General features: G+C 36.1%; 3 protein-coding genes across 4 annotated transcripts; 2 read left to right on the top strand and 1 right to left on the bottom strand.

Annotated features, from left to right (window-relative positions):
- The first annotated feature begins 2599 nt into the window (after nt 1-2599).
- Nucleotides 2600-8623, top strand: Hrd3 (HMG-coA reductase degradation 3). Of its 2 annotated transcripts, none has more exons than XM_073960076.1 (8): nt 2600-2843; nt 3020-3511; nt 3572-3795; nt 5083-5604; nt 5666-5840; nt 5906-6054; nt 6180-6719; nt 7250-8623. In XM_073960076.1, exons 2-8 carry the CDS (start codon nt 3046-3048, stop codon nt 7706-7708), a joined length of 2535 nt encoding a protein of 844 aa, XP_073816177.1. In that variant the 5' UTR covers nt 2600-2843; nt 3020-3045; the 3' UTR covers nt 7709-8623. The 2 variants fall into 2 exon arrangements, with proteins under 2 accessions (XP_073816177.1, XP_073816178.1); XM_073960077.1 differs by having other exon boundaries at nt 2657-2939.
- Nucleotides 8624-15193: 6570 nt separating this feature from the next.
- Nucleotides 15194-18013, top strand: Polr1E (RNA polymerase I subunit E). Its single transcript, XM_073963996.1, has 5 exons — nt 15194-15388; nt 15448-15647; nt 16917-17323; nt 17385-17606; nt 17675-18013. The coding sequence occupies exons 1-5, from the start codon at nt 15322-15324 to the stop codon at nt 17925-17927; spliced, it is 1149 nt and encodes a 382-aa protein (XP_073820097.1). The 5' UTR covers nt 15194-15321; the 3' UTR covers nt 17928-18013.
- A 4751-nt stretch (nt 18014-22764) lies between these two features.
- On the bottom strand, nt 22765-24399 carry Dlc90F (dynein light chain 90F). The gene has a single exon (XM_073960075.1). The coding sequence runs from the start codon at nt 24115-24117 to the stop codon at nt 23782-23784; it is 336 nt and encodes a 111-aa protein (XP_073816176.1). The 5' UTR covers nt 24118-24399; the 3' UTR covers nt 22765-23781.
- Nucleotides 24400-24486: the final 87 nt, after the last annotated feature.

The raw sequence follows: 24486 nt of genomic DNA, 5'->3' as shown, positions 1-24486 counted from the left end.
TTTCATTTGACGTGTACGGAAAGTCTGTGTTTACACACACAAATTTCTCGGGAAAATAAATTGAGTTTTTTGGAGAGAGCGGAGAGGAAAGAACTCCTCAACACTCTTTCCTACCCCCTATTGCCTAAAAACTAAATTTACTTTCCCGAGAAATTTGTGTGTCTAAACACTGACAAAGGGATTGACAGTTGAAATCGAGTGGATTTCGTAAATGTTAAGCAAGCATTAAAGGCAATAAAGGTGTGAACAGAATGAAATACGCCGCCTTTTTCACGCTCAGATTCAAGTAAAAGATTAAAGGCCAAGTACTACCTAATTCAAATGCTGCCTAATTCATTTGAATTAGGTCTTTAGGTCTTGGCCTTTAATGCAGAAACACAATGAAATACGCCGCTTTTTCACGCTCAGTTTCATGTAAAAGACTAAAAGCCAAGTACTACCTAATTCAAATGAATTAGGCAGCATTTGAATTAGGTAGTACTTGGGCTTTATTCTTCTACATGAAACTGACTAGGCGTTTACACCAGACAGTTTGTCTTCAAACACAACTCTGATTTATTAACACATACATACATTTGTCGTTTGTCTCTCAGCTGTCCATCATTTTTTCACAGACAGTAAGGAAGACAAATATTTGGCATTTTTGTAAAAATAAGTGAGATAATAATTGAAATGTGTAGAAAACAAAAGAACATGAACAATAACAAAATATGAGAATGGAAAACAAAAATAAATCGATGATTTTCAATGTCATATCTATCAATGTCATATGAGCTGTGACTTCTTATATCCATTCGACATCCTTTATGTTTGTCAAAGTCCATACCACTTTTAGTTTTTGCGTTCACACTAGCATACAATTTCATATGACCACAATATATAAATCACGCAAATAACACAATTTATAGCTCTGTTCCAGAACTCAAAAGTTTTTACAATTTTTACCATTTTACACATTTTGAGTTCCCGTACACAAAATTTATATAAAAATCGTTTACGACTTTTACAACATTTACGACTTTTACCACTTTATAAAGTACGGGAACAGGCCATATATGGCTAAAAACTTTAATCGCACTCACGTTTTCGTTTTCTTTGCCTATTTCCTTCATTTTTTGTTAAAATTGTTTTCTTCTAACAATTAATTTCTCAACTGAATGCGAAAATACATGGCCAAATAAGCGATCCCTAAGTCGATGGTCAGACTAGCACGATTTCAACATGGCGACGTCAAGTTTATAGGCGAGGGGTATGAAGTAGTGAAACCCATGTACATGGTTTTCTGTGTTTGTTGTGTTGCCTCTTCTTGTTCTTCGTTGCAAGATTATTTCTTCAATTTTCTTTCATTTTTATTTTCTCAAGCAAACGTTAACAACAAAACAAACATAAATATATTTAATAAAAACATTTAATTAATGAAATAGTGAAAATTTAACTATTAATATTAATTTAATTATTAATGTTAATTATTTTGTGTTGTTTTTTGGTTCATTTATGTCTTTTTTCGTTTTTATTGGTATGAGAAACAAAACAAACGCGAATGGTAAAATAAAGAGGACACGCAAAGATCATAAATTTCACGTTAATGTGTGTGGACATTAACGAAATTTGAAAAGAAACTTTAACGAAATTGGTTTCATGAAACCTTGCTAGTCTGACCATCGACTAAATGAAAAATGTACATATGAGTTTTTTATTTTGATAGACGAAAATTTTCATAGTGGTCACACTATGTATACAACATTCACAGGTAGCAAATTTGACATCTCATATGACATTCATAGATAGTGTAAACACCCCTTAAACAACCATAACGACGTGTTACGCTTCTTACAATATTACGAAAAAAATGCAACCCAACAAGTACGAAAAGGTGATGCAGTGTGTGTACACAGCCTTAAATACATTAGCTTTGTTCCTTTACATTAGCTTTGTTCCTTTTTATAATAGTAAAAGTAGCAAAAGAGAGAACTATCAAAAACAAACATGGCTGCTTAAAAAATAACAACAAATGAAATAAATTTCATAAAGAATAGTCCATTTTGGCATGCTCTCTCCCAAACTTCGCTTCAAGTTTTACTACTTTTTTGGGTTAGGAGCGCTTTCCGAGTTAAAAATAGTAAAAGTGATAAAACTTTAAAGGTGTGAATAGAATGAAATACGCCGATTTTTTCACACTCAGTTTCATGTAAAAGATTAAAGGCCAAGTACTACCTAATTCAAATGCTGCCTAATTCATTTGAATTAGGTCTTTAGGTCTTGGCCTTTAAGGCAGAAACACAATGAAATACGTCGCTTTTTCACGCTCAGTTTCATGTAAAAGACTAAAGGCCAAGTACTACCTAATTCAAATGAATTAGGCAGCATTTGAATTAGGTAATAATTGGGCTTTATTCTTCTACATGAAACTGAGCGTGAAGCAAGCAACAAAGTTCATTGTATTTTAGCATTTAGTCTTTTACATGAAACTTAGCGTGAAAATGCGGCGTATTTCATTTTATTTCTACCTTAAGAAACATTACGTAAAGGAACAAAGCTGTTGTAATGTAAACCGTTGAAAATTTGATGCTGATGGTGCTTTAACATGGCGCCAGAATTCGTCTACCTTAATTATTGTGCCGTGACTTCACGTAGATGTCAGTCGTGACAACAAACCGAACTTATTCTCTCTTTGCCTATGTCAGTTGTTTAACAATTTTCTCTCATTTATTTTGGATATCAATGATTTTCAGCAAAAGAAAGATAATTTATTAATTCGTTAATTCGACAATATTTGTAAATACTGGGGAAGATGTTCTATTAGTGCTTTTCACATTTCAAAAGATTTGATAAGAGAACACCAGGTAAAGAAGAGGGTATTAAAAAGCAACTACACTGTTATCCACGTCATTCGTAAAAAATCGAAATACAAAACACAACATCAAAAAGGAAAACAAAAAGTGCGAAGAAGAAGAAACAATTATTTTGTGAATAATTTTATATTTTGGGTTTCACAAATCAAATTTTTTACTTTTTGCAGAGTGAAATACGTGCAGCATCGCCACAATGAAATTGGGCTTACTGGCCGTCAGTATATTGCTGATTTTACAGACATTACAATGGGAAACTGCAACAGCTCAGTTGCAAGGTCCGGAGGTGGTTCTACCATCCACTGCTGATGCATCCAAAGAAAGGTCAACTCCAAGCAATGACAAAGAAGATCCCGATAGACCACATGATGGATCTGACAATGTTGGAAGTGACGACGCACCAGATGATATACCCAGTAATATACGCAAAGCTGCTAAATACATTGACGATCAAATGGAAGCCGCCAAGACGGCAGCACAAATTGCTGCCAACTTGCAAAGCTCTGAAGCGGAGGGGAAGAACAAATTGCTTAAATTTGCCATATTTGAACGTTTATGGAGCGAGGAAGTTGTGCGTAAGAAATTACAAGAAGAAATTGAGCTACTCGAGGCCAGGCAACAGCCACAAGAAGTTATTGATCCCACGCCAGAACAGGTGGAAGGTATGTTCTTGGCTTTTTTATTTGGATATTATATTTACTTTTTACTTTCTTCTTTTTTAGCCGAAAGTATGTTTGAAAATGCCATGGAAATGTTATCCAAACCAAATTCCGATAAACGTGTTGCCTTTACGTTAATGCGCAAAGCTGCTGAGATGAAACACAGTAAAGCTCGTGCCGAACTGGCATGGGCCAAAGTGCTGGGACACTATATGGATTTCGATTTTGAATATGCGGCACAGGAGTTTGATGAATTGGCTAAGGAGGGTTTGCCCGAAGCTAATATGGTGAGACTGAGCGTAATAATAGTTATTATTTTTTGTAGAGTCTGACAATCCAAAACAAAACTGCAGCTAAAATTATGAAAGCGGCAATTTCTTTGTGTTTGTCCTTACCTAATGTAATGTAAAGTGGTGGTGGTATTAAGTAAAGCAAAAAATCCTAAAACAGTGCCGAACCCAGATTTATTATAGAAACCACCGAAGACACTTTGGGCGAAGCTGATGAGATATGGCAGCGTCATGGTACCATCTTCATGAGGAGAAATCTGTCAAAGAGCCATCACTCGAGTTCCTTTCAGAAATTATTACAGGAGAAATCTTCAATATCTATAGCTTAAGGTCCAGTGCTACAAGAGATAACTTCTAGATGAGTAGGATAGAATAGTGGCATTCTTTGTGGCGTTTTTTTTTTCAAATATTGGGAATTTTTACCCAACAAATGCAACCAAAAACCGCAATCTTCTTCAGTAACTACGAAGAAACAGCCCTATCTAAACGATAGCCAGAGAGGGATAGATTTTACTTAACTGACTTCAAGCTGGCGCAACCGCCTCAATGCGTATATCTGGGAACATAGTTAACTGTGCTAAACATAATCAGAAAAAGAGTATCTTCTATGGGCCTTAGCTATTTTCCAAATTATCTTTAAGCGATTACGTGTCATACATTCATTTGATAAGATAATGCAACAAAATCGTATTAACATTTTACTGATAACAATTATTGTAGACTTATGCAGATTTCACTGCGAGTTGCCGCCCGATATATACTTTCTGACGGAATATCCTAAGTCAAACTAAATTTCACGGCGAAGGCTATTTGAAAGGCAAATAAGCGAAATAAGCTTCGCCAAACCACCCCAATGACTGGAAGTAACTGGGCGGTAAACATTAGCGGCAGCGAGCAAATTAATTGAATGCAGCGGCTATGTCACCCCGGAAAATGTTTGTAGGACTATAGTTACGTTTGGCAAAGACGCGCTGATTAATCCGAAAATTTGCGAAAATTATTTTAACCGACACTTTGACTAGCGCAACGAAAGCCTTACCTTTTTTTGGCCGGACGGTTTAGATAATAATTAGGCGATTTTTCTTTGCAAAGACTTTGAAGGCTTTACTCTTCCGAGAATCGGAAAAAGCAATAAACTAAACCACTTCCAGAAGACAAAACAGTAAGATATTTGGGGTTTTATCTTCTGGAATGGCCAATGACAAATTGATTCATTCTTAACAGCTTCCATATTCTAAGCTAAACAAATATCTTTTAAAAAAAATAATTTTCCTCTTTTTCCAGGGCCTTGCTTTCCTCTATTCCGTTGGTGTGGGTGGAAAAAATGTCAGCCAACCATTGGCTTTAATTCACCTAACATTGGCCGCCTTAGGTGATCATACCTATGCTCAAATGGCTTTAGGTTATCGTTATTCATTTGGCATTAATGTACCAGCTAGCTGTGAAAAGTCGCTTACCTACTATAAAAAGGTGGCTAAAAAGGTTGCGCAAAAAGTTACATTTTCAAGTGGTCCTTTAGTACATCGTGTCAGATTACTGGATGAATTGGAAAATCCTGGTAGTCAAGAAACAGAAATTGTAGACTATTACCAGTTGTTGGCCGACAAGGGAGATGTCCAGTCCCAGGTTGGATTGGGTCAATTATACTATCAAGGTGGCAAGGCCATACAACAAGATCATCAAAAAGCTTTGGAATATTTTACATTAGCTGCCAATGCCGGTAATGCCATAGGTTATGCCTTTTTGGGTAAGCTCTATTTGGAAGGTAGTGAACATATCAAAGCTGACAATGAAACAGCGTTTAAGGTAAGTTCTTACTTAAATAAGGTAAAATATTTATTTTTTATTTATTGTGTTTTTTTTTCAGTACTTCTCTAAAGCTGCCAATTTGGGTGATCCAGTGGGCCAAAGTGGTTTAGGTTTAATGTATCTCAAAGGTTTGGGTGTGCCCAAAGATCCATTAAAGGCATTAAATTATTTCACACTGGCTGCTGATCAAGGCTGGGTTGATGGCCAATTGATGTTGGGAAATATGTATTTTAGTAAGTTTTTTAGATATGTGATCCAGTGTTTTATAATAGTAATTAATTGTTGTTTATTTTTGTAGCTGGAAATGGTGTTAAAGCTGATTACAAGTTGGCCCTTAAGTACTTCAACTTGGCCTCACAATCTGGCCACGTTTTGGCTTACTATAATTTGGGTTTTATGCATGCCTATGGTATTGGTATGCTGCGCTCTTGTCCAGCGGCAGTAGAGGTAACTTTTTTCATAATTTTATGTGGTATTAAATTGTTATTTAAGGGATACAATCTCAACTCCCATGAGAATGTATTACAAAACATAAACTTAATAGCTTCTTTATATTCTTCTTCATCATACAGTTCTTCAAAAATGTTGCTGAACGCGGTCGTTGGAGCACTAATTTGATGCATGCCTATTCAGATTATAAAAATTATCGCATCAATGAAGCCTATATGCAGTACGCCCTATTGGCTGAACTTGGTTATGAAGTTGCCCAATCAAATGCTGCTTTCCTTTTGGATCGTGGTGATGTTTCAATATTCCATGATCGTAACGAGGAATTGATACGGGCATTTTACTATTGGAAACGTGCCGCATCACAGGGTTACTCAGCAGCCCAGGTCAAATTGGGTGACTACTATTATTATGGCTGGGGCACAAATGTTGATTTCGAAACTGCTGCCGCATTATATCGTAAAGCATCGGAACAACAATATAACGCACAAGCAATGTTTAATTTAGGCTATATGCACGAAAAGGGCCTGGGAATGAAAAAGGATTGGCATTTAGCCAAACGTCTATATGATTTGGCAGCCGTTACAAATGCCGATGCTAAAGTTCCCGTAGCTATAGCATTGTTAAAACTACAATTGTTGGCCAAAATTGAATCGATTAAGGAGGTAAGTCAAGACATTTTTAATGAAAAACATATACTTATGGGTCAATTATGGATGGCAACCCAACTCCAGTGGCGTTGCGGACAGCAAATTTTATAATGGAAAATTCCATTTCTGCGTATGAAAATTGAAATAAATAAATAAATAAAATACCGACTTTGGAGGAGAAAGTAATAGCCGAAGGCTCAAAACACTGTTTTTGATGAATTTGACAAAAATTCCTGTCGTTTCACTCAATTGTGTGATTTTCACTTCTGGCAACGCAACTTTAGTTCAGTTGCCATCCATAATCGACCCCTATGTATATAGTCTACCTCGAATATCATAAAAAATATTTAAATATGGGCTTATTCTGAACGTAAATTCCCCGTGAGTTTTCCATTTTCTTCTTTAAGTTGAAACGGTACGAGTGAATTTACGTTCAAAATAACCTCCATAAGCTTAAAATTGTTCATAAAAAACCTGCCCTCCTTATTTGTCGATTATATTTTAATAGTTAAATTTTCTTCTTTCTTCACTCACTCTACTTTTAGTCCCCTTATAAGTTCATATTTTATTTGGACGAAAATATAGCTGCAAACTGGGACTTATATATGATAACCATATTAACGCTGCTGCTTGGTTTTATTATGTATACAAGGCGAACGCATGAACAGCGTCAACAAAATCAAGTAGATAATAATCAAGTCCAAGCCCCAGAAAATGGTGCTAATGCAATTAACAATGATAATGTTGTGCCGCCAAATGGTGCAAATGACAATGAAGTCGCAGCTATTGCAACAGCAACATCGGAAACGGACGGTTTAGCCAACTCCGCAACAACAGCGACAAGTTCTGCAACATCAAATACTGCAACATCTTCTTCAACACCTCTATCTTCAACAACAGCGTCTTCAACGACGACCACGACAACTACAAACACATCATCGCCAAAACCAGCACCGACATTACCTTCAGCTGCTTCGAACTCCACTGCTGATCCCACGGAGTAGTAGTGATTTTTGTTTTTCTTTTTTTCTTTTTGATTTCTTACTCATAACATGAAGATGAAAATGATTGTTCAAATTCCGAATACAACCAAAATAACAACACTCTTTCCTCGTGTGTATCCTAGTGTTAAATAGCCATGTACACAAAATCGTTCCGGACACTCTGCTTGAATTGAACAATTCGAAAAAAACTCCAAACATTTTCAGTTTAATTTGGAACAAAGAGAAATATTGTCTGATGTTATCTGTATATAATATATTTTTATTTCTTTTGTCCCCTACTAATTTTTGCAATATTCATTAATATTAGTCATTTCCTTAGCTTAGTATTTTTTGATGTTAGTTTGAATATCACAGGCGTTTAAACACAAAACAAAGAAAACAAAAAAAGTAATTCTTAAATATTTGTTGTGTATATTTTTTAAATGATAAATACGTATAATTAATGATTAACTCTTAGTGCGAAAAATTGCAAGATTTTAATTTGAGTTTATTATTTAATCATTATAAAAAAAAAAAAACAAAATAATTATTTTTCTAATATTCATAGCGATTATGAATCTTCACGTAGGGAGCTACTCACAAGTGAGTTGCAGTTCACTTTCACCTGCTCGAGCTATTATGATTGAGCAGGGAGGAGCACAAAAAGTGAACAAGGGTTGACAAGTCGGAAAATGGAAAATAATGGCGCGACTTGTGAACCCTTGGAATAATAATTTGTGTTGCCATACCGTCATTTTTTGCACAAATAACTTTGAGATTAATTAATTCTTATTTTTTGTATAAAAAATAAATAAATTTTCAAATTAATAAACATTTCTAGCAAGAAAAATGTCAGTTATTAACAATCCACTGTAAAAGAACATGGATATTGGTAAAAGAAAATACAACATTAAAACAACATGGCAACATCTGTAACAGCTGTTCTTTTGTTTTGGCAGATATGTGAAAATTGTTTATTTACACTGAAGAATTCGTGAAATTTATTGGAAAATCGTAAAAAAGTGAACAAATGTCGTTTAAAAACGTCATTAAATGGCTACAATAAGTAAATGTTTAATGTTGCATTTTGGGTGATAACAGAAATGGCAAATTCTGAGGAATACCAAGGAAATGAAGTGGAAGTTGTGTTTAGCACCATCTCCCATTCTTTCCAAGACTGCGACCCCAAAAGATCCAAATCGGGTACATTACTCTCTCTAGGAATAACAATTGCAGACATGGGTTGCTCCTGATTGGGTCCTTGTATAGTTGTTAGCCGCTTTATGCAGAATGTACCTTTTTGATCTGTCCATACCTGAAAACTCGATTTAGGCCTTCCTTCACTGATACATACCACGGGCAACGTTTTAGTTTACAGTACTTGCTCGGGCATTACCGTGAGATAGGGATGGCTCTCACGGTAATGCCCGAGCAAGTACTGTAACTAAAACGTTGGGTGGGTTGGCCCGACACACTAGGTCCATCAAGAATGATCTTCACGTTCTAGAGAGGGAAGTCCAACCATACTGGATAGAATCCCTTGCTCAACAAGCATTTCAAGTAGTTTTGAATAGCTTTCACATAGTCGCAGGTTCTAATGTAAACAAATATAGTGTGAATAAAGTCCACAACAAACCAGAGTAGTTTTTGCTCAACTATACTTGGGATATTGCAGTCGTCTAAATTCTTAGGCAAATATTGATAGCACCATGCACAGCACTCTGCGTCTTTTAATGATGCGATGCCAAACCTAGTCATATAACTCCAGTGGATAGTTACATGCCATTCTTGGAACTGAAGGTAGACCCAATTTTGTACCAAATTCTGAAAGAATTCAGAGATTCAGACCGAATTCGTAAAGAACTCTGAAAAAATGTTAGCGGTCAATGTCCTAAGCTTTAAAAAACAAGAACATTCGTTTTATGCAACTATAAACATTATGGTACAAATTTATAATAATGATATTTCTTTCTTTTTATAAGAATAAAAACAAAAACGCCCATTTGTTTTTAAATTTTTAAGTTGACCTCAAGCCAAATTAAAACCAAAGAAAATAGCGTCCAAAGGTCAACAATAACCTCACAACATAAAAAATCTCTTATTATTTTTTGTTACTTTCAACCTAAAATACAATTAATTATCATTACAGATACAAAATATTCGTATTTTTTAAAATAAATGTTCACACTTAAATTTTTTTGTTCAACTCACTTTGATTTCGGTAGTGAGAAATTTCAGCAGAAATTTGCCTCTTTTTCTCACTTTTTTTACATTTGTAATAGCTAATTTTTTCACGAAGGTGAGTTTTGCTCACCCTCTTGTTGTTTATAATAAGGGAACAGTGAGAACATAACATCACTCACGGCGATATGATGTTTATAATAGGGGAGGAGGCGAGAAAGAGAAAACTCACGGTGAGAGGCCGTTCATAATTGGGCTGATTATGTCGAAGAAGAACTGAAGACGTATAAAATATACATATAAATAGAAAATCTAATATAAAAATATAAACAATTGTTATTTTTATTATTTTACTTCCTTATTTAGGTGGTCAGTAGTGCGATTCTGTAACTCCTTAACGACAGAATTAACGACGAATGTCGGTAGTTAACGATAATTTTCGGTAAGTGCTATTCTGTAACCAATTTTAACAATTTTTGTCGGTAAATTTTATCGTTAATTACCGAAAATTATTGTTAAGTTAACAACCAAAAAAAAGTAGTTGTTAAGTCTTAACGACAGTAAATTATTGCAATATTTTGCTGATTTCTTTTAACAACGGCGTTTTATATGATCATATGCTATGTCAATAAAGACGGTACACAAGGTAAATTCCGCCTTATTGAGAAAAATCTTTTTAAGGCATTTACATAAGGGTTAACTATGTAGGATAACAGGGGGAAGCTTCGCCACTGTTGTGCTTTCGCCGGCGCCGATTTTATTTAAGCTGCATAAAGATCACCAAAGAGAAAGTTGTAGATCTTCGATTAACTCATAACTTTCCCTTGGAAGATCTACATGTAGCATCAATTAAATCGGCGAAGGCGCAACATGAAGACTGCGCTAACTTTTGTTTTACTTATTAAAGAGGAAAAACGTTAGCTAATGCTTCAAAAGAACTCAAGTGTGGTACTGCTATGTAAGACCTATACCAATGTCCTTAACACTATCTTTCTAGGAGGCGCGTGACGTGAATAAAATAGTACGTGACACGTGAAGAGTATTACTATAACCTACTTTGTTCTGCGATAATCTCATAGATTTAAACCCAGCATCACTAACAATCAGAATGCTAAACATGGCGTATAAGCTTGGATTTTCGAACTTTTCATACTCTCCGCTATGAGAAATTTTTTTAATGTGGGCGTGAATTGAATATGTGAATATATAAACTCAAATGACGGTAACGTGGATCCACGATCACAGAAGGGGCTTAAGTCATGTCAAATATCACAGCTGAATTTTGATACAGAGCGCCACAACCCAAAATATGATCCCAACTTTTAAATAAAAAGTACAACTGCGCTTTTAAAAAGATTAATGGTGGTTTTATCACTTTTATTAATTTTAAATCACACATACAATAAAAACATCTTAAGAAATGCTTCATTACTGGCATCCGTAGCCATCCAAAAGACACACATTTGAGCCACATTCCTTCAAAAGTCTGAATTGTTTCCTTCTTAAACGCTTCATGTTTTGTATTCGCGACGAAATAATAGCGGTATTCACTCATTGTTGTAAAGTGGCATTGTAGATCTTGTACATGTTGTTAATATTGTAGATCTACAAGTGTTTACAATACCACAACAACAAAATACATGAAAGTTTAATTTACCACAGGGTTGTTAATTTACTCGACCTAAAAGTCTTGTAAACATTCCATTGTACTTTTACAAGGGTTAGAACAGCTGATTGTTGTGCCGTCACTTTGTTGTGAGTTTTATTTTATGTCGGAGTTTTGTTTTTTGGTGGAAAAATGGGAAAAATAAAAAGAATAAAAGATAATAAAATAATGGAGGCCAAGAAAAAAACAAATTTTTATGAAAAAGTGTAATAAAACTGAAACTAAAAGATAGACTTACGACGACGTTAAGATGCTTCGAATTGTTTACGACATTCACAAAAAAGACATTCACACTTCGTTGTAAAAAACCCTGGTACATATAGTACATTAACAAGAGTTGTAAATCTACCACAATGAGTGAATACCGCTAATGTTTTCAGCTTCAAAATATATTTTAATTAATATAAAAATATAATATTTGACATTTCCTTCCAATCGATATTCGTCGGTATGAGTTAACGATTTCTACAATCGGTAACATAAAGTTACAGAATAGGACATTCGTTAACTCAACCGAATATTTTCGTTAACTACCGATGTCGGTTCGTTATTAAAAAAAGTTACAGAATCGCACTACAGATACCGAACACTCCCATAAACCGAACTGAGAATAGATTTTTATACCCTCTGATAATTTACATTGCATTTGCACTGCTTAAAGAGCTGAGGAGATCATGTTCTATTTATATGTTTATCTGGTAAGGACCACAACAGTTATGCTCCCGATATTAATTAAAGAACGTAATATTCGTAAAAGAACACGTCTATTGATGTGAATGTGGGTATTAACAGGTTGGTCGGCGAGCATAAGCGGAACGATTGGTTAAATCATCTGAAGCGTTTCAACATTAGAGCCGGTATAAGTTAATTGTGGACAACGGTTAAGTCACTCTCGAACCCTGGAAAGAAGGAAGATATGACCTCAGTCACATTTGGCGACGTTACGTTGTCTGACCCGATGAGGTGCCCAAGTTGTTTTTAGCGGTCGATTATGCATTGTCACTAAACTTGTGTTGCGTTGTCAATTTCCAGCGCGACTAAGACGAAATGTTGTATTATTGATGCCAACACAACTGGGTGGTCGATAAACGTGCTATCGATAAGTGTTTTTTCAAACTTCTGAACTCTATATTCAATGCAAAACCCACAATTCGCCAATAAAAATAACTATTTTAAAATTATAAGTTCAGTGGAATTATTTTTTGATGATGAAGAAACTGTACAGGACAAGGCATATCCATAGGAATTGAATGCATGTTGGAAATATCTTGATTGCCAAGGAATGCCGTAGTTTACGTTGTGTAAACGTTATAAAATGACTTCAAAGTAAGTTAAGGGGAGTACACACTATCATGCAAAACTGACAGTCAACGTACTTTTAGGACAATTTTCCGGAAAATAACAGCTTTTATTTAGCTAAAAATGTTTGAAAAACAATATATACGGCATTATTTACAGATTACAAAAGCAAATTTTCAGTTAGGCTTTGATATTCACGAAATAGACCTCGATGACTGTCAGTTTTGCTTGCCAATGTGTACTATACTTTAGAGATAAACAGCAATACCCCCACTTTTAAAATTGTGCGCTGCGTTGAGGTTTTTTTGCGGAGGAAAGATTCCAAAAGTCCCATGACAATGATTACAACAATTGCATGGCTCAAAATCAATTAATGATGCAAAGAATCAACAATTGTTAAGAAAATGGTTTTCTTTTCTATTTTATAGCCTGTTTCTTCGAAAATGTTCAATGCAACTGAAAATAGGTGGTTGCCGAAAAATAGCCGCTTCGTCAACTGAGATTCGCAACTTCAGTTGAAGGTTGCCATACATAAATTAATTTTGGCAACTGACAACGCCACTCAACGGTAATTGTTATGGATAATCGACCCCTTAATCGAAAGTTTGTCGAGCACCCCGGGAGTGACAGCGAAGAGAAAAGTACTACGTCGCATCAGATCTCTTCCTGCCGAAAATGAACCACCGCAGTGCACAGTGGATGATGTAAATCATCCAAAGTGTTTGGCCCTGATTGAATCTTCATGGTAATGCTGAAACAGTTGGATGAGCCGGGAGTGGAGTATCTCACTAAATTTCTTAACCTGACGCTAGCCACCCTCATTGTTCCCGAAATCTTTAAAATGAACAGGTTGGTCCCGCTAAAGTCTGGCAAGGATGCCAGCAAAGATGAATCGTACAGATCGATTTCGCTTTTGTCGTCCGTGGCACTGACTCTTGAGGCTTTAGAAATAGCTATCCAGTTGCCGATCATCCGCATAGGTTCCGTAAGCAGCGCAGCGCTACATGCCATCTCAACACATATTAGTCGAGGACAGCACTCCACGCTCTTTGAGGACAACAAGCAAATTTCCCTCGGACCAAGATTGAAACGTTGGAAAATCTGGACGCCACTCTTACGTGGAATTCAGAAACAAGATGTTCAAACCCCGTAGAGTGAAACGGGGAGTTTCCAAGGTGGGTTGATATCTCCGGAGATGTTTAACCTCTACCCTCCAGACGGCATTGAGATCGAAACGTATGCGGATGATTGCATGCTTTAGTTGAGGTACTTGCCATTCTAATCGCCATATGGTGGATAGCATCCCCAAGCCAAGCATGTCAGGAGGGATTTTCGTGATCTAGAAAGAGAGGCGTCTGAATTTCTATCTGCAAAACATATGCCCAGCATGCAGCACAGGCCCACAAGACATTGCACCTCAAGTAGATTTGTAGTTACATCACATCGAAACAGCTATATTCCTAGAACCGCAGATAGACCCAATGCCAGATTAATAATGCCCGTAATTTCTACGCGTAGTTATCTATGAGTTCATAGATATCCCCCGTGTAAGCAAAATTTCATAATTTTAATCCATAGGTAACGTTACCGGGTCGAAAACGGCCGTGTTACTTACACCAAGGATTTTGCCTGGTTGATCGTTGCCAATGTGTTAAAAATTGTAAACGACTTATATGTGACAATGTTTTTGCGAAATCATGAATGAAAATCACCAATGTTACCACATGTTTTCAAAATTTACACGCCTCGGTAAATGGCACGTAGAAATTACCAAACGCGTAGGTAAAGATAACTAATAGGTAGCTACCTACCCGGTTACCTAGGGCTAGAAATTACGGGCATAAGCAAGAAACGAACTTATAAACTTAGTCCATATTTACATTAGGCGATTTTACTTGCGGCAATTGTCAATTTGTAGGAGAGAGAGGTGAGGCATATGGTAACGCTTTGCCTCTCAACACCCTCTCTCACCGACAAACTGACAATTGCCGCAAGGAAAATCGCCTAATGTAAATATGGACATATAATAAAAACACTGTTGCGACAACAACAAGCAGGAGTTGCAAACGGAATGACAAACTTAAAAATCTCCTTTGAAGTACACGGTAATTTTTTTTTATCTATTTTGCCACCAAAATAAATAAAAACAAAAATCAATTCACATTGTGCCGGGCAAGAACACGTAGGATTATTCTATTATTTTTTATTTATTTTTATATTCTACTTCCCTTCGGATTTATAAAAGAAATCTTCGGGAAAAATAAATAAAAAATAAAAACGTTTTTATATACGCAAAACATTTTTTATTGTTTTTACCGTTGTACAAACAATTAAAGCATGTGAACCTATATGAGAGAAATACCGATTACCCGATTACAAACCTGGAGAAATGTTTATATTTTGTTGACAGCACCAAAAAAACGTGGAACCACGAAAGTTTTATTTACATTTTGAAATTTTATAATATTTTTACTTAAAATAGACGAAAATGAAGGAAAAGGTTGAAATAGAAAAAATCTACAGTCGCAAGAAAAATGGCGTTGTTCCCACACTGAGTAAGCCACAATGAATAAGTTTCATTTGGTATATATTTTTAATTTAAGTTATTTTCTAGTGAAATTTCAAAATGGAAAATTATCCGCATTCACAAAGGAAAATACACATTTTACACGTCTAAGGTTTAATCAAGATAAAGCTAAATTTGGTGCACTACTGGCTGCCAATGGAAACCTCTATCATGGAGTTATAAATAACAGTGAAGCCAGTGAATTGACGGACACTTACATTTGTGTACGCAACAAGAAAACGAATAAGGTATGGGTATTATGAGAGCAAAAACCCAGACATAGAACTGTAAAGGCTGGAAAAGATGCATAATGCAAAAATGTTTATGGAACAAAGTATATAAACATTTTATAAACAACAGGGGTATGTTAATGATAAAAACCCCATTAAAGCGAGTTCGGCTTATATGTACCAATTGTAGGAAAGCGAAAAGTTGGACTCAGGATGTATTCCATAGCAGTTTCCAGTTCATTGAATATGAACTTGGCGGTTAAAACCACATGAAATGGTTAACTACTTAACAGAATGTTATGATATCGTAACAACAGAGCTTAACTCCATCTATTGGTAAATGTTAACGATTGAGTTTTCCAATCTTTATGTATTTAAATCTTTGAAAAACCCATCAATAGGGATTAGCAGGTTTCTTTTGTCAGTCTAGGGCACGATGGAGCTGCAGTACTCAATGTTGTCAAAGATCTACTACTGTGATATCCAGTAATGACCCCTTTAACAATTCTGATATCCATTTTGCGAAGTAAAAGAAGCGGCGCAGTTTTATTGCCGGTCACATTGACCCACAAGTATGTTTGGACGTAATTTTGAAGATATTCAAATAAGAGGCGTTCGCGAAGCAAAACTGTATACATATATCATTAAAAACTCGCCGAATATATACCATTTCGATTCCGCAAATCAAGTTGATTCGCCTTTCATCACGTACATGATAGATCAGGTTCGGTAATCGGTAACTGCCTAACAAATTTTCACAAAAAAAACAAAAGTGGCCCCTTATACGACTGAACATAATTTTTAGGGGGCAGGTCCATACTTTCTGAGAAAAAAAGGCTGTAGGTATCAAATCAATCTTTTGCAATGATGACTGACATTGATTGGTCCAACCTATGCACATCGAAATATCCCTCTTACACTTAGATCAAGTTCGAATATGGACTATATCGGTCCAATTCCTAAATCCAAAAATTCAAATTTTGAATTTTTAAAACAGGTAGTTCTCGCGGCTCATATTAAAACAGTATATTTCATTCGGGGGTAAGTCCATTCTTTCTGTAAAAACCCTACGGCCACCAACCAAAAAGGCTCATAAGGGATTCGTCGATTTGGACTCAATTTTCCACATCGTAATCGTACCTCCAAACATATATCAAATTCGAAAATGGACTATATCGGTTCTCTTCTTCCAGTTCCTCCCCAATACTCTGGTGACATTCTGGACTTCCAGTATTATAAATCGCACTGACTACCCTCAAGTCTAAAATAAACATATTCTTCTTTCAGATGACAATCATACCTATCGATCAGGTTAACCTTAAAAACACCATATATGGTGAATTGGATCAAATCAAGAAGAGTGATTTAACGGATCAAGTAACTAAAATGACACTATTGAAGAAATTCGGTGGTCGTAAAGCATCACGCTATGTTAACGACCAGGAACAAATGAGAATGGATATTGTAGTGGTTGAGGATAGTTTAAATCAAACAGTTAACGAATCAATACTAGAAAACGAAGAAGAAGAAGTTGATAATACCAAATATTTTGATACTATTCGACCACCATGTAATAAGGAAGCCGATAAAGTGAGTGACATTTATGCAATGTCGGATGTTATACCCACTGAACTTATGGATCGATTGGATGAAGAAGCCAAAACTGTATACCAAACAAATATAGATCAAATTCCGTGAGTAATTAAAACCTATCTGTTAATTTCTTAATTCGTCTTAACCTTCTTCTTTTCACAGAATCGCTTCCGAATGGTTGAAACAACTTATTGCCGACATACAACAAAGCCCGGCTAGTGTTGAGGATTTACAACGTCTAAAAATCATTATGTATATGGATTGTTTGTTGAATTTAATTAAATCACGAGTACGCTCTCTTAAGAAAGCAGAGCTTTCACAAATTTCCGAAAAAATTGAAAATAATGTTCGTGATCGTTTTGCTGATCCCAATTCGAGTGTTAGGTAAGGATATATGCATACAACAAATAATTTTGTTCTTCCATGATTTAAGTTTGAATTTCTTTTTTTAGTGGCTCGAGAACAGTTTTCTCTACGGAAAAGGCATTGTGTCATTTCATTGTTATGGCTCTTTTGGTAAGCGGTAACTATCAAACTGATGCCGCTGTGTTGTCGCAAGAACTTAATGCTCCTCGAGCTAAAGTGACGAAATATGCCCACATCGTATATGCATTACCCAAATCAAGATCCTCAATATTAACATTGAAAGCACCAAAGAATGTCCCACCACTACCAACTAAATTTTCACGAAGAAAGAAGGAATAACAAAGATAAATGATTTATATTTAGTTAATTTTTTTGTTTTTACAAAGACAATAAACATTTTAATTGAGAAACAATCCGAAACGTCAGTTGCCTTGTATTCGTTCACGAAACTAGGGGTTCTTACATCGAGCTCCATACTAGAGTAATTTAATGAAATTACAGTAGTGCAGCTCGTGGCTCATGCGACCTCGATATTCAACGTCAATGCTTATTGGCCCATAGATCTTTTGAATACCTTTTCTCTCAAACACTGCCATATCTGTTTACGCAAGTACCCAGGCTTCGGAACCGTAGTCCCAATTTACATTAGGCGAGTTTACTTGCGGCAATTGTCAGTTTGTAGGTGAGAGAGGGTGCTGAGAGGCAAAGGGTTACCAAATGCCTCACCTCTCTCTCCTACAAAATGACAATTGCCGCAAGTAAACTCGCCCAATGTAAATTGGGACGTACATTAGCACGTGTAATATCAGTGTTTTGCATAGTATTGACTGACTTCCGTATCGTCAATTGCTTATCAAATGACTGCAAAGGTGTGAAGTATTATGTTTCTTAACGCCGTAGTACTTAACAACTGCGAAGCTACGTGTTTCGAAACCCCACAATTGCGCATTTTTAACGCGGGTAAAAAGCAAACATTTATCATTCTTATTTCTGATGCATTTAGTTGCATTCGAAGTACTCGACGTACAATGTATGAGTGTGCAACTGAAATATTTTGACGAATTTTTAAAAAAGGAACTGACGACAGGCTGATCCCGTTATTCATTGTTGCAAAACATATTTCGAAGAAATTTTAGCAGGCAAAGCTGCAAAAATTAGGTGCTTTTGATAATATGGCGTTAGCATTTTTAACCCTGACTGATGAAACGGAAGTCAGCCGTTATTTTTGTTTGACGAGATGTGGCTTTATTTTTAGACTGCTTGCTTAAGCCAAAGTATAATCTTTTAGCCAGTACTATTCTTCTTCTTATTTCACAACTGATTTTGCTGATGTTGTAGTCGAAGACTTCCAACTTTCTCAAAGTTATATGAACCAACTTTTTCACCAAGCCACGCGTTGGCGTTGATACCATCAGCTTGGTCTTGTCACCGTTTGTGCTATTTCTTCTGACTGTTCGGATAGTTAATGTCATCTTACAAAGTCAGACATGACTTGGAATATCGAAAGGTGAAAATATGTACATATATGGTAAACACAAAGAATACAAACAAGTTGTTGTGCGGCAAGTTTCTTGTAAAAAGAAATGAAAACATGAAAATTGCATCAAATTATAAAAAATTGTGAAAAATTAAAAATAAATTCCACGATGTAAAAATATAAAAATCGGATTCTGGCATTGGAAAATATCAATGAACGGAAACAAACAAAACGATTCCCGTACCAATCACACAAAGCCACAAACTTTTCAGCTTCTCTGAATCGTTTCATTCTCACAACCAAAACAAAAACACAAACTTTTCAATGTAAAAAGATGGAAACCGTACGATTGCGGAAATGTAACTTCGGTTATGCTTTGCCGAGTTGTTTCATTCACCACCGAAACAAGAAGTATTTTTGGGAAACGTTTGCCGTGCGTATTGTCAATGACACACTCAGACACACACACATGTGATTGCTTAACAACCCTATAAGATAGCATCAGCATACCACAGTGAATTTTATCAACCACGCTCTGTAGGTCGCAATAATAGTCCGATCGGCGCGAAATTTTAAACGTAGTTTTTGTTTGAGATGAAGAAGTAGCGTGCAAGTCAACGGTATGATCGGATAATATTTAGCGGGTTAAATTGATCAAAACTTTTGTGTGAAAATTGGTAAAATTTCTAATGCAAATCTTATAACAGCTAGCCCGGAAAGCTAGTGCACAGGGATAGTGGTATAGGGTATCACATGGTCGGCCCCGTCCGACTATAGTCTGTTCTTACTTGTTTTCTTACTCATTTTATTGGAAAAAAGCATTAGTATGTGATTTTTCTTAGTTTTGTTGCAAAATCTTTACGACAGCAAACGTGTAACGGGCAAAAACTCGCAAGATTCCATTCGAAAGTGCATTCGACAACGGATGGCGTAATCCAAATACTGAAAATATCGATCGAAATAACTCGATCAAGTATGCGAGAATTATGCTCCCGATACTATTTTATAAAAAATAGGGAGCAGACTTACGTCCCTACAGTTAGGACACAGTCATATCCTCTTTGTTGTGGAAGAGGCACAGAATACTCATGTTCCAATCGTCGGGTAGGCCAACGCCTCCTGCTGCACAATTATTCTTCAGTCTGTTTATTGCTGTGTTTACCTCATCTTGGCTGGGCGGTATGCATTCAATACTATCTTGGGATTGGATTTGTGTTACCTTCGTCGTCTTCGCTACTATTGGATTTTATATCCTGAGCACACTTTCTGTATCAGTTGCCAAATTACCTTGCTGGTATCTGCAAGAGGGTGTGCCTGTACCAAAGCCATCAGTTTAATGTTTCACTCTTTGGTAGAATTTTCGGACTCCATTCTGGTTCCTGTACATCTCAATTTGCGGAAAAGACGGAAAATACTGTGTCCGTGTGAATGCTATTCAAACCGGCTTGATATGCTTGACGAATCTTTGCCTCCTCATGAAGATGGTCGACCGATGACATGAGGAAGAACCCTGTTGCTGTTCTTGCGGCGGCATTCTGACAAGTTTCAATATTTTCCATTGCGTTCCACTTACACTCACGCACAAAACTGGCACCGCATAGCTTACCACATACCGACCGTTATATTTGGTCAACAAGGATTCTTTGGGGTCGATTATGGATAGCAACTCAACTGTAGTTGCGTTGCCAGAAGAGAAAATCATACAATTAAAATAAGTGAAACGACAGAAATTTTTATCAAATTCATTCAATACCAGTGTTTTGAACCTTTGTTTATTATTTTAATGTTAAAAATTATGAATTCCAATGCGAAAATTTCTCTTATTAAATTTGTGGTCGGCAACGCAACTGGAGTTGGGTTGACATCCATAATCGACCCCTAAATTTGTGGTCGGCAACGCAACTGGAGTTGGGTTGATATCCATAACCGACCCCTTTATCTGTACCCTAAGTGCTACCGGCTAGGGACCTGAGGACCTTGTTCTACATTTTAGCAGATTGCTGCAGCATGCGCGGATGACGAGAACGTGCTGTCGAATGTGACCCCTAGAATTTTGGGGTAGTTTGTGCCCGGTATTCTCTTCTCACCTGAGCCGTCCATTTGGTGAACAGACTGGCCTTAGATTTAGTGGCGGATATATGCATATTCCTCGCATGGAAAAAAGTGGTAAGATCGGTCAAATAGGAGTACAGTTTTTCACAAATGTCGTCAGGAAGGTACCTGACGGCAGAACCACGTCTGGTGGGGGTTGAATACAGGGGAGGTAGAGGTTAAACAGTTCCGCAAATATCACTCCATCTTGGGGGAACTCCTTGTTTGACTCTAAGGGGTTTGGACTTTTTGTTCCTGATCCTGGTTGAGTCATCGACAAATATGTGTGTAGATGGCGTGAAGAACTGTTGTCGTGCTGTGCTGCTTACGGAATCCATGCTGATGATCGGCAACTCGATAGCTATTTTTGACGCTGGTCCTCTCCAGCGTCAAAAATAGCTATCGAGTTGCCGATCATCAGCATGGATTCCGTAAGCAATGGTCTTTGCTACGGGCTACAAGAACGAAATCGGCATGTACGATTCACTTTGTTTCAGCATTACCATAGAGATTCCATCAGGGCCCAACGCTTTAGATGTTTTTCGTTCCTAATGGCATTCGCAACATCATCCATTGTAGACTGTGGTGGTTCATCCTCGACAGGAAGAGATCTGATGCGACTGTCGATTGAAATAATTTGGCACGTCTTCGGGTCAATTAACGTAACGTCGCCAAACGTGACTACAGATATATCTTCCTTCTTTCCAGGGTTCGAGAGTGACCTAATCGTTGCCCACAACTCACATTTACCGGCTCCAATATTGCAACTCTTCAGATGATTTAACCACTTGTTCCGCTTATGCTCGCCGACAAACCTGTTAACTTTCTGTGTCAGATCCCTGATTCTGGGGTCACTGGGGTTGGCCTACGTTTGGAATATGCAAGCTGTGGCTATCTATTGTGTTTGCAGCTACAGATGTCCAACCGTGTTGTGTCTGTTCGTAATTTATTTGCTACGTTTAATCGGGTACGTACCTTTGCTGCAACAAGATGGTGTCATCCTAAAAATCTTAAAGAAGTATACTTTCATCATTTTTATGAGATTTCTCACGTTCAATTTCTCGGGACTGAGAGGCGAGATATCGCAAGCAGACACTTAAAAATGAGCTGTTTATGAAATCCACGTTTGCCTTAGAATCAGAAATAATTGGAGATAAGTTATTTACAGCCGATAGCCTGTCGTGTTTTGTAGCAAAGCTGGCATGTATAGGAAGAATGGATATGCGTTCTAATATTGCGATAGGGAATAACATAGTTTCCTATGTATTTATTTTTTCAAATATAGGTACCACCTTTACTTGATTTAGAATTTACGACTTACTTAAAGCGGAAGGGAATGTTACAGAAAAATACGTTTAATTTGTTCACCACGCTACAAAATCAGTTCCTATAGCTGTTTAGTTGTCATTCCATTGCCAGTTACTTGATAATAATAGAAAGAATTAAGTACATCACCCACGTTAAAAATAACATAAACATTTACGTGACAAGACACAATGTGCATAAAATATGAGTGAACGAACGAACCCCCCACACTTAATCCGTTGTTATTATTCTATTTCTAAAACTGATTTATACTATACAAAAACGACAATAATAATTGCTACGTTTCTTGTTTGTTTGCTTGTTTCTTTCTTTGATAATTTATTAAATTATTTATGTTTATAAGTAGGTAGTTTTTATTATTAGAATTAGTTAAGATTTAGGGATACTAGAATTAAAAATAGAAAAACATAAAAAAGTAAACAAAAAATTGTCTTTAAAATTACAACTGATTAAAGAAAATACTATGTGAAAAAGAAGAAATTTTGAAAATGCTTATTACATTATTAATAGAGATGTTGTAGATTCTATCTCCTTGGGATTTTTATTAATTTTTTATATGCAATGATTTTGTTAATAAAAGTCTATTAATTATATGGGTAATTTTTATTGTTGTTCGTTTACAAAAATACATTTCATTTCTTTTCATGTTTTTTCGGCTTTCTACGTTTTTTTCTTTTAATTATTTATAATCTACTATAATTAAGAGATAAGTTGTTTTATTTTGCAATATGTATTTATGTTTTGCATAAGAGAAACAAAGCCACTACTTTGCAAGTTGTTGTTGTCTTGTGGTGTTTTTATTGCTGTTGTAACAGCATTGAATGATGATAGTAGCTTGGGTTTTTTTGTTTTCATTGATATTTATAAAGTGATTTGTAATTTGCTGTGCTAAATTTAGCTAAAAAATATTTGTTGCTATATTTAAATTCGCCAAACATTTTTGTTTTACATTATACAGTTGTGGACAAAATTTTTGTTTAGAAATTTAACCGTTTTTGTTTCTTTAAGAAAATAAATTTGGAATTCTACAAAGAGTCTCTCCATCCCTCCCCTTAAAATAACTAAAACAAGCGAGAAACATAAAACCGCGTTGAAAATCAATAAAATGCTTCTGCAGCTGCCAAGATATTTTTAATACCCTATTCATCAATGTTCTATCATTGTTGGAGTTGTTATCGATTAATTGATTTTCCGCAACTTGTAACAGTATTGAATCGAATGTTTCGTAAATAAAAAAAAACTTACAAATAAAAGGATTATAATTATTAACATACTCTACACCATCATCCATACATCTGCTTATACAGCCAAACCAAAGACCGAAACAATGCAGTACATGGTCTTGTTTTCCCAGCGAACTGTGCAACTTCCATCAGTGTCATTGTTCCAATAACATGAACTAGCTGTATGTAGGCCGGCACCATTTTTTTGCATTATCATGGAGGTGACTATGTATTTGTAGGGTTTTTGCTCCTTGGTCAACATACTGAGACAATTCTCCACTACCTGGCCGGTCCAGTTATTAACCTTGTCATGCTGATAGGCGTTGCCTCCAATGGTACTTTCGATAGCTTCCTTGATGATTTTGCTTACATCATCTACAATGAATTGGTTTTCTTCGCGTGATTCATCCATGATACTGTAGCGTTGCTGTGTTAAGACTTTTTTGCCCAAATTAGTTTTTACACGATTTGTTGTTTCGATTGTTTCGAGTCTTCTTCACGAAAGTTTGTTTGTTTACTTTTTTTGTTGTTTTCCTTTTTAATTAGTTTTTTTGTTTGCAAAAAACCTTCACCCGTATTTTTTGCGTGCAATCGTCGAATTTTCCCGAAGAACTTTTTGTTTGTTGGAATGCAGTTCGATAAAATAAATCAAGCGTTTTTTTTCTTCTTTGCCAGTTTGACAATTGATTTTGATTTGTCAAAATGTGTTGTCGTAAAGCTAAATAAACGATACGCCATACGCCAGCGCAAGAGTAGTCGCTCTTTTAAAACACAACGAAAA

This window comes from Musca autumnalis, unplaced genomic scaffold (genome assembly GCF_047663935.1).
Source record: "Musca autumnalis isolate F117 unplaced genomic scaffold, ASM4766393v1 scaffold_1, whole genome shotgun sequence".
NCBI classification, from domain to species: domain Eukaryota; kingdom Metazoa; phylum Arthropoda; class Insecta; order Diptera; family Muscidae; genus Musca; species Musca autumnalis.
Note: the sequence above shows the minus strand (reverse complement) of the source record. Positions and strands in the feature narration are given on the sequence as shown.

What these genes read in the sequence shown, in the direction of transcription:
- Hrd3 (XM_073960076.1), top strand. Translation starts at nt 3,046, where the DNA reads ATGAAATTGGGCTTACTGGCCGTCAGTATATTGCTGATTTTACAGACA. An exon ending in CACGCCAGAACAGGTGGAAG is followed by an intron (nt 3,512 to 3,571) that starts GTATGTTCTTGG and finishes CTTCTTTTTTAG; the next exon opens with CCGAAAGTATGTTTGAAAAT. An exon ending in GTTGGGAAATATGTATTTTA is followed by an intron (nt 5,841 to 5,905) that starts GTAAGTTTTTTA and finishes TTATTTTTGTAG; the next exon opens with CTGGAAATGGTGTTAAAGCT.
- Polr1E (XM_073963996.1), top strand. Translation starts at nt 15,322, where the DNA reads ATGAAGGAAAAGGTTGAAATAGAAAAAATCTACAGTCGCAAGAAAAAT. An exon ending in TGGCGTTGTTCCCACACTGA is followed by an intron (nt 15,389 to 15,447) that starts GTAAGCCACAAT and finishes GTTATTTTCTAG; the next exon opens with TGAAATTTCAAAATGGAAAA. An exon ending in GCAACAAGAAAACGAATAAG is followed by an intron (nt 15,648 to 16,916) that starts GTATGGGTATTA and finishes TTCTTCTTTCAG; the next exon opens with ATGACAATCATACCTATCGA.
- Dlc90F (XM_073960075.1), bottom strand. Translation starts at nt 24,117, where the DNA reads ATGGATGAATCACGCGAAGAAAACCAATTCATTGTAGATGATGTAAGC.